Source organism: Lepus europaeus, chromosome 12 (genome assembly GCF_033115175.1).
Source record: "Lepus europaeus isolate LE1 chromosome 12, mLepTim1.pri, whole genome shotgun sequence".
NCBI lineage: Eukaryota > Metazoa > Chordata > Mammalia > Lagomorpha > Leporidae > Lepus > Lepus europaeus.
The window spans coordinates 36,313,366-36,334,425 of NC_084838.1; the positions used below are offsets into that span (position 1 = coordinate 36,313,366).

At 45.5% G+C, this 21,060-nt stretch overlaps 1 protein-coding gene across 1 annotated transcript in view; it reads right to left on the minus strand.

Moving 5' to 3' along the window:
- TDRD7 (tudor domain containing 7) overlaps nucleotides 1–21,060 on the minus strand; it is a 70,669-nt gene that overhangs the window by 39,600 nt on the left and 10,009 nt on the right. The window contains exons 2-6 of the mRNA XM_062207914.1: nucleotides 13,071–13,283; nucleotides 10,488–10,629; nucleotides 9,391–9,604; nucleotides 6,930–7,003; nucleotides 4,622–4,839 (exon numbers count right to left, since the gene is read on the minus strand). Coding sequence (XP_062063898.1) covers nucleotides 4,622–4,839; nucleotides 6,930–7,003; nucleotides 9,391–9,604; nucleotides 10,488–10,629; nucleotides 13,071–13,277 — 855 coding nt within the window. The 5' untranslated portion in view covers nucleotides 13,278–13,283. The remainder of the gene's footprint in view (nucleotides 1–4,621; nucleotides 4,840–6,929; nucleotides 7,004–9,390; nucleotides 9,605–10,487; nucleotides 10,630–13,070; nucleotides 13,284–21,060) is intronic.

The following is a 21,060-nucleotide window of genomic DNA, read 5'->3' on the forward strand; positions in this document are numbered from 1 at the left end:
CACGGCCCATACGCTGTCTATCCCACCACAGGCCGTAACAGCAGCTATCCTTCAAGCTTCAGAGAGACGACATCCGATTATTCCTCAACATCTCTATTTTGATTTTGCCAGGGTGCTCTTTTATCTCTTTCCTATTCAGATGGTCACTGAAATTAAATTTCACAATCGTTCCAATAATGTGTTCAGCACATTGAAAAACTGCAAAAGAACTGAGGTTTTGTATCTCCAAGACAATGACTGTCCTCCCAAGCCCTCCGTCACCTTCTCCATGCTGCTTTTTGCTGGCCGGGCAACACTGATTGCAGCAGAGACCAGAGATCCTAGACATTCACTGTGGTCTGTGTTCTACTTCCTTAGAAATCCAAGTTGTTTGTTTCTAACCCCAAAATATTCAGGCTTCACAGGGGGGCAAGAAATTCACTTAGCATGGACTGCAAGGAGCTTTATTATGTCACACAATTGAATCATCATAATGAAAGTGAACACAGGTTTCCTCAAGATCCCCCGAACAGAAAAACAGTATCTGAGTAAGTGACAGGACTGCCGCGCAGAACGTGAACAGTTTTCATAGTCTGAGGTATGGGACTGTACCACGGAAAGCCTGGTGACTTCCAGTGGGCAGGAAGACGGCCGTGATACAGTCCAGACTAGCAGCAAATACCTGAACGGAAGCTCTCAGGAAGTTGTGGAATCAGCATTGCTTTCTGCATTCACATTTTATGGCCTATAATTTTATGCTGTCATTCACGAAATGACATTAGGGCCTGGTGTGCCTCCAGCCCAGCTCAGCCTGGTTCCCATCTGTCCTGCCACTGCCTCCCAGGAGGTCGGGGGCTGTTGGCAGAGATGCTCCTCTACAGAGTGCATCCAGTCTGGCTCAACAATGAGCCCCTGGCCTCCAGGCACCACACAGCTGCAGCCAAGACACCCATGGCAGAGTCCCTGGCTAATGAGAGCCCCGGCGTCTCTCCACCCCAATGGCAGAGACTGGAGAATGTCAACAAGTCTCTGAGGTTCAAGTCATTGCTCGATGACTTTGAGGCTGGATCTCACGAGCTTTAGAAGAAATCAGAGTTAACAGAGGCCGTGGCCCACGGGGAGCACTGGGAGGCGGTCCCTTCCCCGGGGTGCCTGCCTCTGCCGCTGCTCTCTCCCAGCTCAATGCCTTTGGCCTCCTGAAGGCACCCTGTTTCTCTCAGGGCCGTGGCACCAGCTTGCTTCTCGGGGCTGAGTGCTCTCGCGCCTCCCTGCGCCTGGCTCATCTGTCAGGTTTCAGTGGAACGGCCACCTCCTCTGGGGCCAAGCAGGGTCCTTCCTGCCTACACACTCCCTCAGCACCCTGTGCTCTCCCTGGGGACAACCGCGGGCTTATTACAGCTCACTCAGGGTGTACTCTGCCCACCGGATAGGAAGTACCACAGGGCAAGGGCCACGCTGGGTCAGCAGCGGGCCCAAAACACTTTATAAAGACCAGTCCGTACCACCAGTGTTAAGGGCACTAAGACCACAGTCCCTCTCCTAGGATCCAGTGGGGACTCACAGACTCCAGGACCTGGGTCAGCAGGCCTTACTGTCTTGGGTTCCTTTGCTAATGACTCTACATTCCCTTCAGCTCCTAAAGCTCTCAGCACACACTTGCCATGTGTGAGTTCTAAGTGGTTAAGAACACATTCAAAGCATCCTTCTGCCTGCGTCAAGATGCCACCCAGCGACATCTCTGTTAAGTGGCTTACAGAACACAGCTGATCAGAACCTCCGTGTGGGTCAAAGTTCAGAGCGGCCATTTGGCCCTGGAAGCTAATGCCGCTGTGTCTGACCTTCAAACAGACATCCCTGTAAGTGGTTTTCTCCGGTGGTAGAACCACGAGTGATTTTTATTTCTTCTAGAACTTTACTTTTCAACCTTTCCATACAGAATGTTTTACTACATTTGATTCCTCCCTCAGTCACCTGACAATTAGAGAGAGAGAGAGACCTCTTATCACGCTCTTTCTTTCCCTAAATTGTCCACACAGCCTTCAAGACCACCTGAGCTTGCCTAGAGTAACAGGTCTGGGCATACCATCCGTGTTTCTGCTCTGCAGAGAGGTGCAAACAAGTGGGAAGGGAGAAAGAACTATGCTGTAACTGTTTACAGCTGTTTCCCCAGCAGGCTGCTAGAAGAAATATTCAAAGATTACAACACAAAGTTCTGCAATGCATCCCCAGGCATCAGCGTGGCTGGCTGTTTCTGGCATCCTGGCCACAAGGCTCCTCTAAGCGGAACCATCAGTGATGACACGGTGCACAGGCCACACAGGTGCACAGCATTTCTGCTTCATCTCCACCCTCACTGCGTACGGCAAAGCTGAACTCAAGTTCTGAAAGCAGCAGCCGCAGCAACGTCCTCACGTTCAGCACCTGAGAGCTACTAAGGCACCGCGCATCCCAGGTGAGGGTTTAACACCACTGAGGGCAGTGGCTCTCTCATCTATGATCCTAGCAAGAGACATTCCGGAATGCTGGAGACATGAAGAGGAGCCAGGATGGAAATTCCCCCCAAAAAGCCATAAATAAAGCTACACAAATAACACTAATTATCACAGAGCATTAAAATAACCAGGAACATAATTTGTTAAGAATGTGTGAAGTTTTCCTGACACGTTTATTGTAAAGAAGATATTTTTATCAAAGCTTAAAAAAATAAAGGCTCTAAATTCACCAAAAACTTGCTATGAATATCTATGGGTTTAAAACATAAAGGAAGGCCAGCGCCGTGGCTCACTTGGCTAATCCTCCGCCTGCAGTACCGGCATGCCGGATTCTAGTCCCGGTAGGGGCGCCGGATTCTGTCCCGGTTGCCCCTCTTCCAATCCAGCTCTCTGCTGTGGCCCGGGAGGGCAGTGGAGGATGGCCCAAGTGCTTGGGCCCTGCACCCGCATGGGAGACCAGGAGAAGCACCTGGCTCCTGGCTTTGGACTGGCACAGCGCGCTGGCCATAGCAGCCATTTGGGGGGTAAACCAATGAAAGGAAGACCTCTCTCTCTCTCTCTCTAACTCTGTCAAAAACAAAAAACAAAAAACAAAAAAACCATAAAGGAAACACATGCATTTCTTTTTATTTACTTATTTGAAAGTTATAGACAGAGGCGGGGATAGAACTCTCCCATCTGCTGATTCACTCCCCAGTGGCCACAATGGTCAAAGCTAGGCCAGGATGCAGCCAGGAGCCAGGAGCTTCATCTGGGTCTCCCACGTGGGTGCAGGGACCCAAGAACTTGGGGCCACCTTCTGCTGCTCTGCCGGGACTTGAATGGGTGACCATATGGGATGCTAGCATTGCAGGTGGTGGCTTTAGCTGCTGTGCCACAACACTGGCCCCAACCACATGAGTTTCAAGAAGGGGCAACAGGCCTTGAATCTTAAAAATCAAGCAGCCTGGCACAACTTTCTCAAATACCTCCTCAGAAATGGGGAAGTCAGGGCCAGGGTTTGACACAGTGGTTAAGGTAACACTTGGGACATTTGCATCCCATCTCAGAGGCCCTGGGTTCAAGTCCCAGGTTTCAGTTTCCTGCTAATGTGCACCCTGAGCGGCAGCAGGTGATGGCTCACATACTTGGGTCTTGTAACCCACTTGGGAGACTCAGACTAAGTCCCTGGCTACCATCTTTGGCCTGACGCAGCCTCAAGTGTTGCAGGCATTTGGGGAACGAACCAGCAGATGGGAGATGTTTCTTTCCCTAACTCACTCCCTCCCTCTCTCCCTCTCTTTCTCTCTGCCTTTGAAATGAAAAATAAAAATTATTTTTAAAACACCTCTATATCAAAAAGCACATAATTCTCACACATATTTAATTCCACAAACTTAAAAGCACCAGGTAGCTGTTAAAGCTCCATTTAAAAGTTACATTTTGAAAATATTTTAAATAAACGCTATCATTTAAAACAGATTCTGAATATATTTCACATTTAAGAAATATCTAAAGGTTACTTTGGTTTAGGGATCTAGGTGACTCTCTCTGGCTAAACTGAACCATTCTGTGTTATCTGGTTATAATTCTAGACTCCCAGGTAGGAGCAGGTACAGAAACTGATACTTCATTCTGTGTTTTTTCTTTGTTCAATTTTTCTCTGAAGAAAGTTTGCAAAAGTTTTAAACATGAACACCAAATTAATTTCAAAATAAGTTGCTCTATAAATAATTAGAACTTGTTCAGCTAAGTCTTCAAGACTGCTCATGAGTAAGCATATAAAATGTGAGGCTAATGAACAATGTGTTACCAATAAATCCAAGTTACTAAAATGGCAAAACTAATAGTGTTTACTGGTGGCAGTTCAACCAATACAAGAGGCTACACAGTACATATTACCACATATTAAATGCACTTTAAAGATGATTTAAAACAAAAAAAATACATATATAACCACAGCAATTACAACACACATAGAGCCCTCCACCCTGACATACTTCTGTGAATAAGAATCAACATGAGCTAATCTTAGCGACAGAGATTAAGGAGGCAACACATGCACAGCGCTCACCCTCCCTGGGCAAAGGTGGTGTGGTGGTGTGACTTACACCTCAGATTGGACAGCTGGGCGGGGAGGAGGCATGAGAGTGGGGGAAGGAGGAACGTACCGTGCAGATATGAGGCCAGTGTTCAAACTGCTGTAAGATTCCTTGGTTAAGGTCTTCTTTATATAATTCTTTGTAAAAATGTGGAAGCTTAGATATCCAAATGCCATTGTTATGCTTGTTTAGTATTTCCTTTATGCGGTTTTGAACCTCATCCATTTTATAAGTGTAAGAAGCAGGAGGCGAGACATTGGGTTTTTCAACAGTCTGATTTAAATTATCTTCAAATTAAAAAAATGATAGAATTAACCGAAACGCACAACATTTTAGGTGGTCCCCATTACTGTCTATGGGTGTCTGCAGGTTTGTGGGGACCAAGGGACTCAGAAGGGAGCAGGCTCAGGCAGAGCAGCAGTGGGACAACCACACCCACGCTCTACCCCTGCGGGGAGCAGTGGGGTCCAGAAACCCGCAGAAGAGACCTCGCCCCTCTCTCTTGCAAGGACATCTCACGGTTTACTTGAGACATCAGAATGATCTTCTGTGACATTTACTACTTAGCCAGACATTTGCTACCTGTGACCAAGGCAGGTAAAAGTTTAGATGATATTGGTATATATGCAATGCTGAATTTATAGTCTACAAAAGCATAATGATATGATACAAGAACACTTTATAGAGAAAAAAATTGATTCAGATTTTAAGGTTATGGTTACTTTCCCCAATTATTAAGGAAAATAATTTATTAATAAACAATCCTGCTTCAAGAACTACCCCAGCTTCAGTTCATAAACATGAATAAAAAGCTTGGAACCTCAGATAACTATTAATGCTTTATTTTTATTTTTCTAATGTTTATCTTTCATAAGTAGATATTTACAAAGTTTTAGCTAGCTCTCGTAGATTATTTTTTTATTTAAAACTTAGAATGCCTGGATTAACGCCCTAAGACAATACAAAAATTTGAGTGCTCATTATAGCTGTCAGTTCTGGTATTTCAAGAATTACGAAATTCATTCCAAATCCCTTCAAAATTTCACTGGCATACAGACCAGTGTGAACTAAAAATTACCTTCTACAAGCAGTACTGCAGCTGGGTCTCAGTCACTTCTATTTTGCCTTATCTTTAACTGGCTAGTAGAGACTCAGGGACTCGCCTGGGGATGCCCTGGGGCGGGCCACTCCCTGAGCACGCTCAAATGCTAACTGCCCTTTCCACCAGAGGGCGTGAGGGGCTGGCCTTCCCAAGACTCGATGGGCACAGAGCGCAGAGGCACCCAGAGTGTTCATATACTTTTCCCACGGAGGGCATGGCTAATTTATCTGAGTTCTTCCCTAACAGTGAGATTCAAGGATTGGGAAGAACAACAAGAACAATGAGTTTCTCTGCACAGGGCAGACCTCCCTTAAGGAGAGCAGGCCCAGCGGGGTCTGCAAAGGCACCTTATGTGTGGGGCCACTGCCGACACCTTAGGTTTGCACGCTTAGTTAAACTGAGATCACTGCCGGCTGCCAGCGTGTGGCAGGGACCGTGCTGACGGGAGCGCCTTTCAGCGCTGCAACCAGTTCTCGCGCTTCTGCAGAAAAACGCTACAGTAACTCAAGCCTCTAAAAAGGTATGTGCTTTTACTGAAGTCAGATTTCAGAAAACGCACATTAAAATAACTCATATAAACAAAAAGCACACTGTTCAACTAATCTCCACAAGAAGTCCTGGAGATGTATTCTCAGGGAAACAAACATTTCAGCTCAGTGAGGATCACACCCGGGGCAGCAGATCACGTGAGGTCACACTTCCACGGCCCACACGGGAAGTCTGGCCTGACAACACTGCATTCCCACGCCTCCGGGGGGCTCCAGGAGGGCGGCGCCTGCCCACTGACTGGGGAAGACAGGTGACCGGGGTGACTTCCTAACCTTAGATTCCTGGACTTGAGGACGCTCCACTTTGTTTCCCGAGCAGCCCTTCTGGATGTTGTAACCTGAAGGGTTAGTTAAAGCTGGATGCGCAGTGGCTCCCTGCAGTTTGGGCGCCGTCAGAAACTGATAGGAGTTTAAGCTCCCCCTGTCTGTCTGTCTGTCTATCTACACTTTAAACCTAAATAAAGGAGTCCCTTTAAGTGAAGCCTCAGCCTCTGGAACTTGGGGGCTTATCTGCCTGAGAGTGAGAGGGTAAGGTGGCCACGTGGGCGTGGACAAGAGAAGGCCTCAGGTCAGAACACACACAATGTTTCTGAAGGTATTATTTTCTCTGCAGACCCCTTAGGAGAGACGGGAGGAGACGATGGGGTGCACGCCAGGCCCTCCACTGGGGGCTGCGGGGCTGAGGAAGCCGGTGTGCACCATGGAGACCACCCCAACACACACGTACCGCTCATTTCCTTGCTACAGGATCTTGAGAGATGCATCTGAAAAGATGGCGACAGTGATACCTTCGGACTAAACCTGAGGTAGCAAAAAGAAGAGGAAAATAAAATTCAAATAGCAAAGTCTATACTGTACTTTCCATCTAAAGTCTCTGTGGTGCTGAAAAGCAAAATGAGCCATTAAGATATTTTAAAGCTACAAAAAATGAAAAGCATTAGCTTTCACATCTAAAATATGAAACAATATGTTATGTCAGAAGCTAAATTTTAAAAAGGCCTCTGAAAGATTCTTTCAGACCCGGGAAGTCAAAATTACAATTAATCACCTTTAAGGGATTAGCAAAACAGAATAGAGAAAATAATGCAAAGAATAAATAGTTGAAACTATTTTGGAATACAAGAGAAAAATAAAGAGCTTACATTGCCAGGCATTGAAATGCATTATAAAATTAAAGTAGCTGGACAGATAAGCTGAATAAATGACAGAGAGCTGAGAAACATGGAGTTTACATATGTTAACACATAACAAAAATGACATCTCACACCAGATGGAGATGACTCCAACAGCTATCTGAAAAACACTCTCACCAAAATAATGTTATATGACTTATACTGGATATATGTAGGAAGATTTTTCCAAATAGGAGGAAAAAGAAAATACCCCCCCATACACATACTTTACAATCAGATCTGTTTCTCTGACCAGATTCTACATATATTAATTATCTGTATTCCCAGAGCCTGTGTCAGCGTTTGGCATATGTAAGGGAGACCAAATATTGTAAAAATGATTGAATGAATCATGCTGGAGTTACTCAATGACTACTTTTTCCAGAATACACATAATTTCCCAATATTTGAATAGTATGGAACACTCTTAAAATGACATCAATTCTTTCAAACGAAGAGAATTTCATCATAGTAATATTTTGATGAGTTTCCTTTCATGGTTTTTAAAAACTTTTAGACATTTTATTGAAATCCAGAATACAAACCAAGAAATACACGTAAGTGTCCAGAAGAGTTTTTTGTCCTCTGAGGACACTCATGATGGCTTTTTAAAATTTATTCTTTTCTATTTGAAAGATGGAGAGAGGGAGACAGACAGAGAGATCTTCCATCTGCTGGTTCACTCTTCCAAATGCCCACAACAGCCAGTGTTGGGTCAGGTTGAAGCCAGGAAGCCAGGAACTCCTCTGGGGTCTCCCTCCTGGGTGGTAGGGACCCACATACTTGAGCCATCACCTGCTGCTTCCCAGGATGTAAATTAGCAGAGAGCCAGGACTGGGAGCAGAGCCAGGATTCCAACCCAGGCACTGTGATACAGGATGTGGGGGCCCAAGAGGCAGCTTAACTGCTGTATAGCACTTTAATTCTGGAGGATTTGAATAGACTGTAGGATGACAATAAAAGCTTATTTAGTGTATGCAATTATAAGAGCATCAAATTTGTGAATGATAACAGGAGATACCAAAACATACAGCATACTTTCTACCTCTCATTTTCAGATTAATTCTTCCTGAATATTATAGAGGAGAGTTTCTGGGGAAAAATGATATTTTACACAAAATAGAATCCTTTCACATTGGTTTAAAGGGCTATGATACTACAAAACCTACTTTGAAAAGGCAGAAATATTCCAACAGAAAGGCTGGGTGAAGGAGCCACTCAGCCATCAGCAGCCCTCTGCTGTGAGGGCCCAGCAGCACCTAACCAGCTCGGCAGCCTCTACGCACCCACTCCACTTCCCCAGTGCTGCCCAGAAGCAGCCCCAGGCAATACGTAAGCAAGATGTGGCCCCATCCCAGGAAAACTTCACGTACAAAGAGGCAGGGGCCTGCTCTGGCCCACGGCGGTAGCTTGCTGGCCTCCAGCTACCTCGTGGAGGCACAAGACGTAGCGCCAGAAAGGAACTGGGAGATCATCTAGTTTAACATTTTCACTGGACAGATGGGGAAACCACAGACCCACGAGATGAAACAACTGAATTTCCTTAGTCTGGCCACTGAGTGGCAGCACCCACGCTAAGACTTCAGGTGGTCTTGCCGCTGTGCGCTCAGCACCCTGCTGAGGGCTGTCTGATGCTGCTGTGTAATTAGGGGCACCATCACTGGAGGACAGCGGAGTGTGTAGCTGACAAAGTTAACCACAGGAAAAGGTGTCCAGAAACAGCTGTAAATCATACCAAACTAGTATCTTACAATACCCTGACAGAGCGCTCAGGACGGACTTTACAAGGGGAGACTACACACAGGCAGAGGAAATGGAGAAGAGATATCCACTCAGAGAATGGCATCCAGGCAGCCAGCAGAGGTGGACCTACCAGTAACGACACATTTCTCTACTATAAATGAACTTACATTAGGCAAAACAGAAAGTATCATTTTCTTAACCCAAACACATGGTTTTAATGTTTATTATCCTAAGTCCCAAATTTCTCCTTTTAGCCAGACAAAGCCTAAATACCTGTTGTTGGTAGACAGGGTCATGGGCTTCTGCCCCACAGTGTCCTTGAACAGCTCGTTTCCAACAGTGGTGGGCAACGCGTAAGCTGGCAACGCAACATCAGTTATAACTCCAACAGCTTGGCCTTTGTCTCTTAACAGTGCTGGACTCGGTTTTTGGCTGACAGAAAAATCTGAAGCAAATCCTGGCTGCCTGAGTGTCGCTTTTGGTTTTCCTATGAGGCACACACAATGGAGTCAATTAGCTTTCCCAAAGCCTGGTTTCACCACATGGGCCCTGCCCAGCTGTGCCCTGCGGTCTTCCGGTTTGTAAGCACACAGGAGGCCCCGCCTCAGAGGCTTGCTCAGGGGGAGACAAGGTTGGGGAGCCCTCAGCAGAGGTTCCTCGCCCATCGGACTGCAGTTACCCTCCTTCTACTCCCTCCCCATGCTGGGGCAGCCAACTGACCCCCAGCTTACAAACGTATGTCAGTCCTCCTGCCTCCTCCCATGAGAACAAGTCCTACCCACTTTAGGGCCTGGCCTCCTATCTCCCCAGGGCCAGAAAGTCCTCCATCGCCACCCAGCCACGGGATGGCTGCCTTGTCTCCGGCCGCTTCCCATCATCACGGAACTGTTTCTTGGGGCCCTGCAGTTTTAGACCTGTCTGTCAGCGTGGTGAGAAGCCTGCAGCTAACCCAGGCTGAGCTGTCTGTACACTTTGGTGTACTATATAATTCAGGTTTTTCCAAAAATACAGGTTGTCTATCAAAAGACACAACTTGCTAAATATGATGTAAACCATGGTTCTTGGTTCATCCAACATTCAGGTCGAGGTTCTCCAAACGCATAAAAGAAAAAGGCCACTCTTTGCCATGACATGCTTAAGTAAAACCTGCCGAGTTCTCTCACTTGGTGCAACCGTGCCCCTTAGGTAAGCCATGCTTGTCACGTCCACTTAACAACTTCAGACAGATATGCCAGCTTCGGGATGTCACCCCAACAGATGAATGGTGACAGACACAGGCGCTCACCGTGAACACAAGCAATGTCTCCATAAGGCTGTGTGACAACGTATTTATAGGTCTAAACATTTTAGCATATGGAAAGCCCCCGTACCTTCTAGAAAAAATGGCATGGCTTTCTTCACTCTCATCTGACAATTAACTTGCCGCCCGGTTTTCCTTTTAGAGCTCCTCTGACGAGCCACAAGCTGAGCGATTCTCGCGGTTTCTGTGCAGGCCACAGCATAGCAGGTGATCTGCTCGGGAGGGGCAGAGCGAGAGAAGAAGCACTTCTCAGAGCCAGTGCTACCTAGTGGCCAAATGTTTTTAAGATTTATTTATTTTATTTGAAAGGCGGAGACAGAGGGAAGGAGGGAGGGAGGGAGGGGAGGAGGAAAGGAGAGAGAGAGAGGTCTTCCATCTAATAGTTCATTCCCAAAATGGCTACAACAGCAAGGTTTGGGCCAGGCTGAAGCCAGGACCCCAGGAACTCCATCCTGGCCTCCCACAGGGCGTCAGGGGCCCAAGTCTGCTGCCTTCCCAGGCAGAAGATTTAGAAGTGGATTGGCTGGGATTGAACTGGCTCCAGGCCAGCAGCTTAATCCGCTACACCGCAACATCAGTCCCTAGTGGCCAATTTTTGACAGTGGATCCCAGTGAGCAGACACATCCCAAGTCAAGCTGTACGCACACATTTATGTCTCTCTCTCCCCAACAAGAGGAGTGAAGCACAGTCTAGTATGCTGAATAATCTTTCTTCAAATGGAAAATGTCATTTAGTATTGAATAGGTATAGCATCTACAATGTAGCAAGTGCTAGGGGATTTACACAGGAACCAGAGAAATCTGTGCTCTGCGTATGACTGTCTCATTTACCCCACACAACTGTATTTTAAGAATATTTTACACATGGGAAGACAGAGGCAACCTGCCAAGTCCACAGCAAGGCGCGTGCTCTCGCGCTCGCTCGCTCTCTCGCTCGCTCTCTCTCTCTCTCTCTCTCTCTCTGAGTCCACAGCAGGGACTTGTAACTCCTGGTCATTTAATCCCCCGAGATCACTAGATCCTAGTCTTGTCCTTGTCACAGATGAGCTGGGTGACTGAAAAATCTGTGCTCCCAGCTGTAAAACTGGGGTGGGTTAGACCTGGGGTTTCTAAGCTGTGCTCCCTGGAGACACAGAGTTCCATGAGGGGCTTCAGGAAGCACTACTGGTAGGGGAGCGAAGGCAGGCAGAATCCCCAGACCCTCTGCACCTGCTTAAAACACAGTGGGTCAGGTTTTATCTTTTGAAGAAATCTGGTGTGATGCAGGGTAATTAGGGGAAAAATGATTTGACTAGATGATCTCTAAAGTCACAGGCCTGTGACTCTAAGCTGAAGTCATGAGCAGGAAAACAACAAGGCTTTATCCCACAAACCAAAATGCGTTCCTACTCTTTGGCCCAGCATTTGCAGCCCTAAGAATATATTACAAGAACGTCATTCAACACCAAAACACTTACCTACCCAAATGTGGGACATCTCAACAGTCAACACAAGAGACCAAAGAGTTAGATAAAATAGAGTACAGTATCTACAAAAACATTATTAATTTATTAATTCATGCAGACATCTGAGCATTCATGCATTTAACACATACTAATTATAATAATTAGTGGTGAAAAGAATAGTCCTTCATGCTCAAGAAGTCTATAAAGGAAACAGAGAGGCAAAGAAACTAAAACGGAAACCACTGTGTAAAGGCTGCAATGGCCGAACGGCCAGCGAGGGGCCAGGCCGCCTGGGAGGCAGGGGACATGGAAGCACACTTTACTATCAATATGTAATTTGTATCCTCCTAGAAGGATTACTACAGACAAGGTGTGCCTGCCCTTTGACCTCTCTCCTGACCCTGGTTCCCCTTTCCTCCCACCCTCTGGCTCCCCACCTCTGCAGACACAGGAAACTCTCTGACAGGCCCCAGACCTGTGCTGTGGAATTATGTATGCAGAAACAGACCCAAGAAGCTACAGCGGTTTTTATTTTTGAGGGGAGATGAGGGAAGGCAGGATTTTTTTTTCCTGCTTTGGTTTGGTTTGGTTTGGCTTTGGGGGTGATGTGTCCTTATCTTCCAAAGCACACAACAGGCAGACACCAAAAAGTAAAACTGCTGGGTAACTAAGAAGTGAAACTGCAATAAACGATCTACCTGATGCCACCAATTGGCCCATAATAGACATGAAGTACTTTCTTCCAGAGAGAGAGAGAGAGAGAGAGAGAGAGAGAGAGAGAGAAAGGTCTTCCTTCCATTTGTTCACTCCGCAAATGGCCACAGTGGCCGGAGCTATGCCAATCCGAAGGCAGGAGCCAGGTGCCTTCTCTTGGTCTCCCATGCGGGTGCAGGGCTCAAGCACATGGCCTATCCTCCACTGCCTTCCTGGGCCACAGCAGAGAGCTGGACTGGAAGAGGAGCAGCTGGGACTAGAACCCAGTGCCCATATGGGATGCCAATGCCACAGGCGGAGGATTAACCTAGTGCGCCACGGCGCCGGCCCCAAAATCTTATTTTTGAAATGAAAAGAATTTGAGGGCTGAAACACAACTCGTCTGTGCTTTGAAGACCATTCTATCACCACAAACCACTTAGCTGGTTCTCCACTTGTGCTTCGATCATGGATACCAGGTTGGAAGCACCAGACAGGCACAGCCACCACCTTACCTCTCCAGATCTACTGGTCTCTATCCTGACAACCGCTGGCACACTTCTCAGGTAGGCTTCCAAGGTCGGGTAACCCAGCTGTTTGAAGGGGATCCAGTCTCCAGTCAAGGATCGGTACTCTCCTTGCAGCCGGGGCAAGGCGATCCCATTCTTATGAGACTGCAGAACAGCCCGCAGCATCTTGGAAACCAGATCTGCTTCCAGCATCTTCGCCTGCAGGAACACAGTACAAAGTCACCATTATATGCCTCATTAGTCTGTGAAGTCAAATAGATTTTCAGAGCTGAAGCCTGTCAGATTACTCCATACAATATTCCTGAATAGTTTCTGTGCAGTTTCAATAAAGAGAAATGACTGCTATTGGTAGGGAAAAACCCAGAATACTGTGAGAAGGCAGGGGAAGGTCAGGCACAGAAACTGCCCCTGGAGATAAGAGTTCAGGGAATTTTTACCAAGCAAGGAGAGGCCTGCAGTCCTGAACATGGACTCTGCCAGGTGGCTGCGGGGCTGGGTGTAACTCTCAGCCCAAGAAGAAACAGGCATGCAAAGGCACAGGGGTGAGAGAAGACATGGGGTATTCTGAGCATTCCAGGGCGACTCCAGGCTAGGGGCTGGGAGCTGGGAGCCGGGGGCTGGAAAGGCGAAGACCTTGAGACGACTACATCATGCTAGAACATTTGCACTTTAGCCAAAAATAATGTGGGCTCTTCAGGGGATTTTAAATAGGGGCATAAAATGATGAGCTCTGCATCACAGGAAGATCACCAGTCAGCAATGGAGGAAGACACACAGGAAGCAGAAAGACGAACAAATTGTAAGAATATCTGGAGCTGTGGAGGACCTGGAAACAAGGCCTGGGAATAAACCAAAACTCAAGCTGAGAGGTGGTCAGGAGGTGGGTCAGCAGGAATTGAGGGACTGGCCTGGATGGTGAAGGGGCTCCCAGTTTCTACCTGGGAAGCATGGTGGACAGCAGTGACTCACACTGAGGTGGGCTAGAGGCAGGTTTGCAAGAGAGGAGGAGAGAGCATCCACTGGGGACACACGGAGGCTGGGATGCCTGTGGGAGAGCCACGGAGACACCCAGACGGGGAACTTAGCTTAAGAGGTCTGAGCTAGTTACAGACTTTCTGACCTCCAACTAATAGGTGGTATCTGCCATCCAGGGAGTCAAAATACCATACAGATGGACCCCTGTGGAAGGCTGTAGTTTAAAGGATAGCAGAGGAAGAATAAATTATAAAGGGTTGAGAAAAGGGGAGTAGAGAGACAGAAACAGAAGACAGAGTCATATATACAAAAGGAGGAGAGAACCAAGAAGAAAGGCATGCTCAAAAGTATAGTACAAGGCAGGCATTTGTAGTTAATACGTAAGCTGAGATGCCTGCACCCCACATCAGAATACCTGGGTTCAATCCCCAGCTCCACTCCCAATTCCAGCTTCCTGATGTTGCAAACTCTGGGAGGCAACAGATGATGGCTCAAGTAGTTGGGTCCCTGCCATCCACAAGAGAGACTTAGGCTGAGTTTTTAGCTCCCAGCTTTGACCCAGCATAGTCCCAGCCAGTGAAGCCATATTTGGAGTGAACTAGCATATGAGAGCTTGCTGTCTGTCTATCCCTCTAGGTCTCTCAAATTAAAAATAAAAAGTGACGGGGCTGGCGCTGTGGCATAGTGGGCTAAGCCTCTGCCTGTGGTATCAGTATCTCACATGGGTGCTGGTTTGTGTCCCAGCTGCTCCTCTTCCCATCCAGCTCTCAGCTATGGTCTGGGAAACAGTAGAAGATGGCCCAAGTGCTGGGGCCCCTGCACCCACACGGGAGACCCAGAGGAAGCTCCTGGTTTCAGATCGGCCCAGCTTCAGCCATTGCGGCCATTTGGGGAGTGAACCCGCAGATGGAAGACCTCTCTCTCTCTGTCTCTCCCTCTCTGTAACTCTCTCAAATAAATAAATAAATAAACCTTAAAAAATTAAAAAGTAACATACAACGCAGACAGGTCAAGTAAGAGAAAATATGAACAGTGAATTTTGGTACTTAGGAAATCAGCAGGGACCCTACTTAGGATTTCCACCAGTCAACAGCATGCATTTTTCAAGATCAGCCACTAATATTTCCTTTGGACTAATGACCACACCTGCTTTCACTGTTTTTCTTTTAAAATGTATTCATTTGCAAGGCAAGAGCCAGGTATTCCACATGGGTTTCCTACATGGGTGCCAGGGTGAAGCCAAGAGCCAGGCGCTCCATATGGGTATCCTACATGAGTGGCAGGGGCCCAAGTACTTGGACCACCATCTCCCGCCTTTCCAGGTATATTAGCAGGAAGCTGGATCGAAAGCAGAGCAGCCAAGGACTTGAACCAGTGCTCCACTATGGGGTGCTAGCATCACCAGGCTGCAGCTTAACCCACTGTGCCACAATGCCAGTCCCTGCTTTAGTTTGAAAAGAAAAAAAAAAGAATGGAGACATATTCAGAGAGCAATGCTCAGAAAGTTGGGAGAGGGGCTTTCTGGGAGGCCAGCCCTGGGCAGTGTGCAGTCTCCTTCCTTGTGCTATCCAACAGCATTTTCTGTGATGATGGAAGCACCCAATACTGCTGTCCAACATGGCAGCCATGAGCCACATGTGGCTTTGAGCATTTAGAGGGTGGCCAGGATCATGTGGCTTGTGGTTGCCATAATGGACAACATAGAATTCTAGACAAGCAGGCTTTTCTTTCTCTAGCTTAGAGAACAGAAGAGCAGCATACAATTCCAGAAATTTCTTATTTGCCATTTTAAAAAAAGAAACAAGGGGCTAGTGCTGTGGCATAGTAGGTTAATTCTCTGCCCGCGGTGCTGGCATCCCATACGGGTGCCAGTTCAAGTTCCGGCTGCTCCACTTCCAATTCAGCTCCCTGCCAATGGCCTAAAAAGCAGTGGAAGATGGCCCATGTGCTTACAAATAAATAAATAACTCTTTAAAAAAATTAATGTGAAATACAGGGAAGTACATAATTAATACTTAATTTTCATTTGCTATTTAAACCTTGATATCATTTGAGCATTTGTAATTAAGAGCATCCACAAGGAACTGATAATTGTTTGTTTTTTTTTCCTAAAGATTTATTTACTTATTTGAAAGGCATAGTTAGAGAGAGAGGGAGAGACAGAGAGAGAGAGGTCTTCCATCTGCTGGTTTACTCCCCAGATGGTCACAATGGCTAGACCTGGGCTGATCCAAATCCAGGAGAAGGAGCTTCTTCCTGGTCTCCCACGTGGATGGCAAGGGCCCAAGTATTTGAGCCCTCTTCTGCTGCTTTTCCCAGGCCATTAGCAGGTAGCTGGATTGAAAGCGGTGTAGCCAGGACATGAATCAGTACCCATATGTGATGCCAGTACTCCAGGAGGCAGCCCACCCTGCTATGCAACAATGCCTGCCCCAACATTAACTCTTTTCAAATAGTCATCACCAGCATCAATAATATTTAATTAATAATGCAGTAAGGGAAAGATCTATACTAGGTCTTTTATTTTTACTCAATATATATAAATACAGAGATTTTATATATAACATATAAATTATATATTACATAAACATTAACATCTTCATTTAGGTATAATAACATTTATATAAAAAAAGATAAACTCACTTTGTGTGTAGTGTTTCTTGAGTTTTGAAAATTATAAACACGCATCTAATCGACACCACAGTCAAGACACAGATGTTCCCGTCACCCAAAAAATGTAGCCTTACGCAGATCCACACGTGTCAAAGTAAAACAACAACAGCACAGAGAACGAAAGAGAAGAAGTGCAGGTGTACCACTGGAGGGCTCTCACACTATACATGAAGCAGTATAACTTATCTGAAGGCAGACTGCGATAAAGACGTAAACTCTATAGCAACCGCTAAAAGTGTTTTTAAAAGCAGTATAATAAGCCAATAGTAAAGATAAAGTAGAACAAAATAATACTCAAAAAGAAGGTAGAAGTGCTAAAAATTAGGCAGAAAAAAGGGAAAATAACAACACAGGTAAGGAAAATAAAAAAAAAAAACCAGCAAAATTAGTCATACCAATAATTACATTAGGGGCGGTGCTGTGTAGTGGGCTAACCTGCTGCTTGCTAGACTGGCATCCCATATGGGTGCTGGTTTGTGTTCTGGCTGCTACACTTCTGACTCAGCCTGGGAAAACCAGTGGAAGATGGCCCAAGTGTCTGGGCCCTTGCCACCCATGTGGGAGACCCGGATTTAGTCTGGCCCAGCTCTGGCCATTGCAGCCATTTGGGGAGTGAACTAGCAGATGGAAGATCAATATCTCTCTCTCTTTCTCCCTTTCTGTAACTCTGCCTTTCAAATAAATAAATGAATCTTAAATAATTACATTAAATGTAAATGACTGAAATATCCCAGTAAAACATCAGAGACTGACAAAGAGGATAAGAAAGAAGACTTAGCTATAAATACCCTCAAGAAACTCACTTCAGGTACCAACAGCCTTGCCTTGACTGCGGAGGAACAGTTTGGGGTTTTTTTCCATACTCTTTGTTGAACTCGTTACTTAGTATAGGGTTAATCTTATGTGTATAAAGCTAACTGGAAATAGATGTTAGTGAAAAATAAGAATAGGAATAGGAGAGGGAAGAGGAAGAAGGCTGGGAGGGCAGGGAGGGTGGGAAGAATTGCTATATTTCTAAATTTGTGTTTATGAAATGCATGAAGTTTGATTACCTTAAATAAAAGGTTTCTGGGGGAAAAAAGAAACTCACTTCAAATATAAATAAATAGTTCAAAGTAAAAAGGAAAAGACATGCTAGATAAACACTACGACTATATCAATAGCAGAACAAGGGATATTACCGGAGATAGAAAGGGACATCACACATGATCAAGGAGTTAGTCTATCAGGAAGATGCGACAATCCTAAGTGTAACTAAATCAGAACACACAAACCTGCTCTTTTAAGAACAGATACACAATTACAGTTGGGACTTCGAAACTCCCTTCTCAGTGATTGCTGGAACCAGCAGGAAAGAGCACTGACCTACACTATGAGTGACACTGACCTAATAGAATTGACAGAATTTCCTCTCCAACAACAGTAGAATATACACTTTTTCAAGAGCACATAGAACACTCACCAGTACAGAATCTATTCTAGGTGCTGGTGCTATAGCGTAGAAAGTTAAGTCTCCACCTGCAGTGCTGGTATCCCAAACGGGTGCTGATTCAAGTCCTGGCTGCTCCACTTCCCATGCAGCTCCCTGCTAACGTGCCTGGGAAAGCAGCAGCAGATGACCCAAGTCCTTGGGCCCCTGCACCTGCGTGGGAGACCCAGAAGCTCCTGGCTTCGGCTTGGCCCAGCCCCAGCTGTTGCGCCCATTTGCAGAGTGAATCAGTGGATGGAAGATATCTCTCTCTCTCTCTCTCTCTCTCTCTCTCTCCCCCCTCTTCTCTCTCTGTATTCCTGTCTTTCAAATAAATAAATAAATCTTTAGAAAAAGAGAGTATATTCTAGGACTTAGAACAATATTCAAACAATTTTAAAGATAATTGAAATTAGGCAAAGAATATCCTGTGATCACAGTAAAATTAATTTGGGTATCCGTAATAGATATGTGAACAATATGTAGGCAATATCCATGTATTTGCAGACAACATGCTTCTAAACAACCAAGGGTCAAAGCCTACCCCTGCCCTTGGCCGGTGCCGCGGCTCACTAGGCTAATCCTCTGCCTGTGGCGCCAGCACACGGGGTTCTTGTCCCGGTCAGGGCACCGGATTCTGTCCCGGTTGCCCCTCTTCCAGGCCAGCTCTCTGCTGTGGCCTGGGAGGACAGTAGAGGAGGGCTCAAGCCCTGCACCTGCATGGGAGACCAGGAGAAGCACCTGGCTCCTGGCTTCGGATCAGTGCGGTGCACTGGCTGCAGTGCGCTGGCCGCAGTGGCCATCGGAGGGTGAACCAATGGTAAAGGAAGACCTTTCTTTCTCTCTCTCTCTCCATTCTGCTTGTCAAAAATAAAAAATAAAAAAACCTACCCCCCAAAAAATTCAAAAAATATTTCCAATAAATGAGGACACAATATATAAAAATTGGAGATTGTACTTACAGCATTATTTAGAGGGAAATTTATAGCAATTTATATTAGAATGGAAGAACTGTGCCAAATCAATGCTCTAATTGCCTACCTTGAGAAAAAAATCATATAAAAAGGAAGCAGAAGGAAATAAAGATGAGGCGCAGAAATCAATCCTGAAATGATGAAACAGATCAATAATGAAAACGAAAAGCAGTAGATGCAAAAATCATAAAACCAAAACTAGTTCTTTGAAAACAGCAATAAAATTGATAAACTTCTAAGAAGATGAATCAAAGAAAAAAAAAACCAAAAAGAATTCACAAATTATTATAATGGGACTGAGCCAGACATCATCAATAGAGATCCTAAGTTACAAAGAGCAAGTTATACCAACAAATTTGATAAATTAAATGAAATGGATAAATCCATTGAGAGACACAAATTTTAAAGTTCACTCAAAAAGAAAACGTTAACCTGAATATTCTTACATCGATTATAGAAATTGAATTTATAGTTAAAAACCTTCACACAAGAAAAACTCAAAGCTCAGATTTCTTGACTGGAAAATTATACCAAACATGTATGGAAGAATTAATACTCTTTTACACAAACACTTGCAGAAAATAGAGAGAAGGAGACTCCTCTGCATTTATTTGATGCATCCAGCGTTATGCTGAGAGAAAACCAAAGACACTGCAAGCAAGTACAGACCCACGTCTTTCAGGAACATAAATGCAGACATTCCCATCAGAAGATTAGCAAACGAGATCCTGGAGAAGGCATACAAGGACATTAACTCTTTCTCTCCATTTGATAGAACGAATCCAACTTCCTCCAGGTCTCCTATGTGGGTGGCAAGGGACCCAAGTCCTTGGGCCACCTTCCAGTGCTTTACCAGAGAGCTAGATCTGAAGTGGAGAAGCTGGTGCTCCTAGGGGATGCCAATGTTGCAGGCAGTGGGTTAACCTGCTGCATCACAGTGTCAGCTCCACTGGCAGTTTCTTACAAAGTAAAGCATACACTTACCAATACAATCCAGCAATCCCACTTCTAGGTAATTTCCTAAGACAAATGATGACACGTGTCCACACAAAAACCTGCACGTGAATGTATATAACGGTTTTATTTATAATTGCTCCCAACCTGGAAACAATCCAAATATTGTATCAAAATCATACAGCGAAACAGTGGAATACTACTCAGCAATAGAAAGGAACAGACAATTAACACATACACTATGATGACTCTCGCATGCTAAATGAAGAAACCAGACACAAAAGGCCAATACTATATGATCATGGGAACATTCTGGGAGAGGCAAAACGGTAAGCACAGAAATTAGATCAGTGGTTGCCCAGGCCTAAGGGTACAGAGAGAGGAATGACTGCAAAGAGGGAACAGGTGCCTTTTGGGGTTGACAGAAACCTTCTGATTTTGGTAAATTTTTGAAAAAATTCATAGAATTGAAAACCAAAAAAAAAAAAAAATTAAAAAGTGACACTTACTGCAAGTGAAGTTTATCCCCCCCCCCCCAAAAAAAAAAAAAAAACCTGAAGAAAGTTCAAATTGTGCCCATCTGAGGCAGCTCTCCCAGCTCTCAGCCTGTCCTGGCTCTTGATGACACCAATTCGTTTTCTGTCAGCAAAGTGACTTCTGCCTAGCATTTGGAGCTTCGCCCATGTTCCTGCACTCATCATTCCATTCCTCTTTAAGGAAGAGCCATCCTCCATGGCATGAACAAACTATCATTTGTTTATCCATTCAAATGCCGACAGATGTTGGGGTTGCTGTCAGTTTGGGGCTATTACAAATAAAGTTGCCTTGGGGCCTCAGCTGTAGGGTAGAGGTTAAAGCCACTGCCTGCAATGCCAGCACCACATATGGGCACCAGTTCATGTCCCAGTTGCTCCATTTCCCGTCCAGCCTC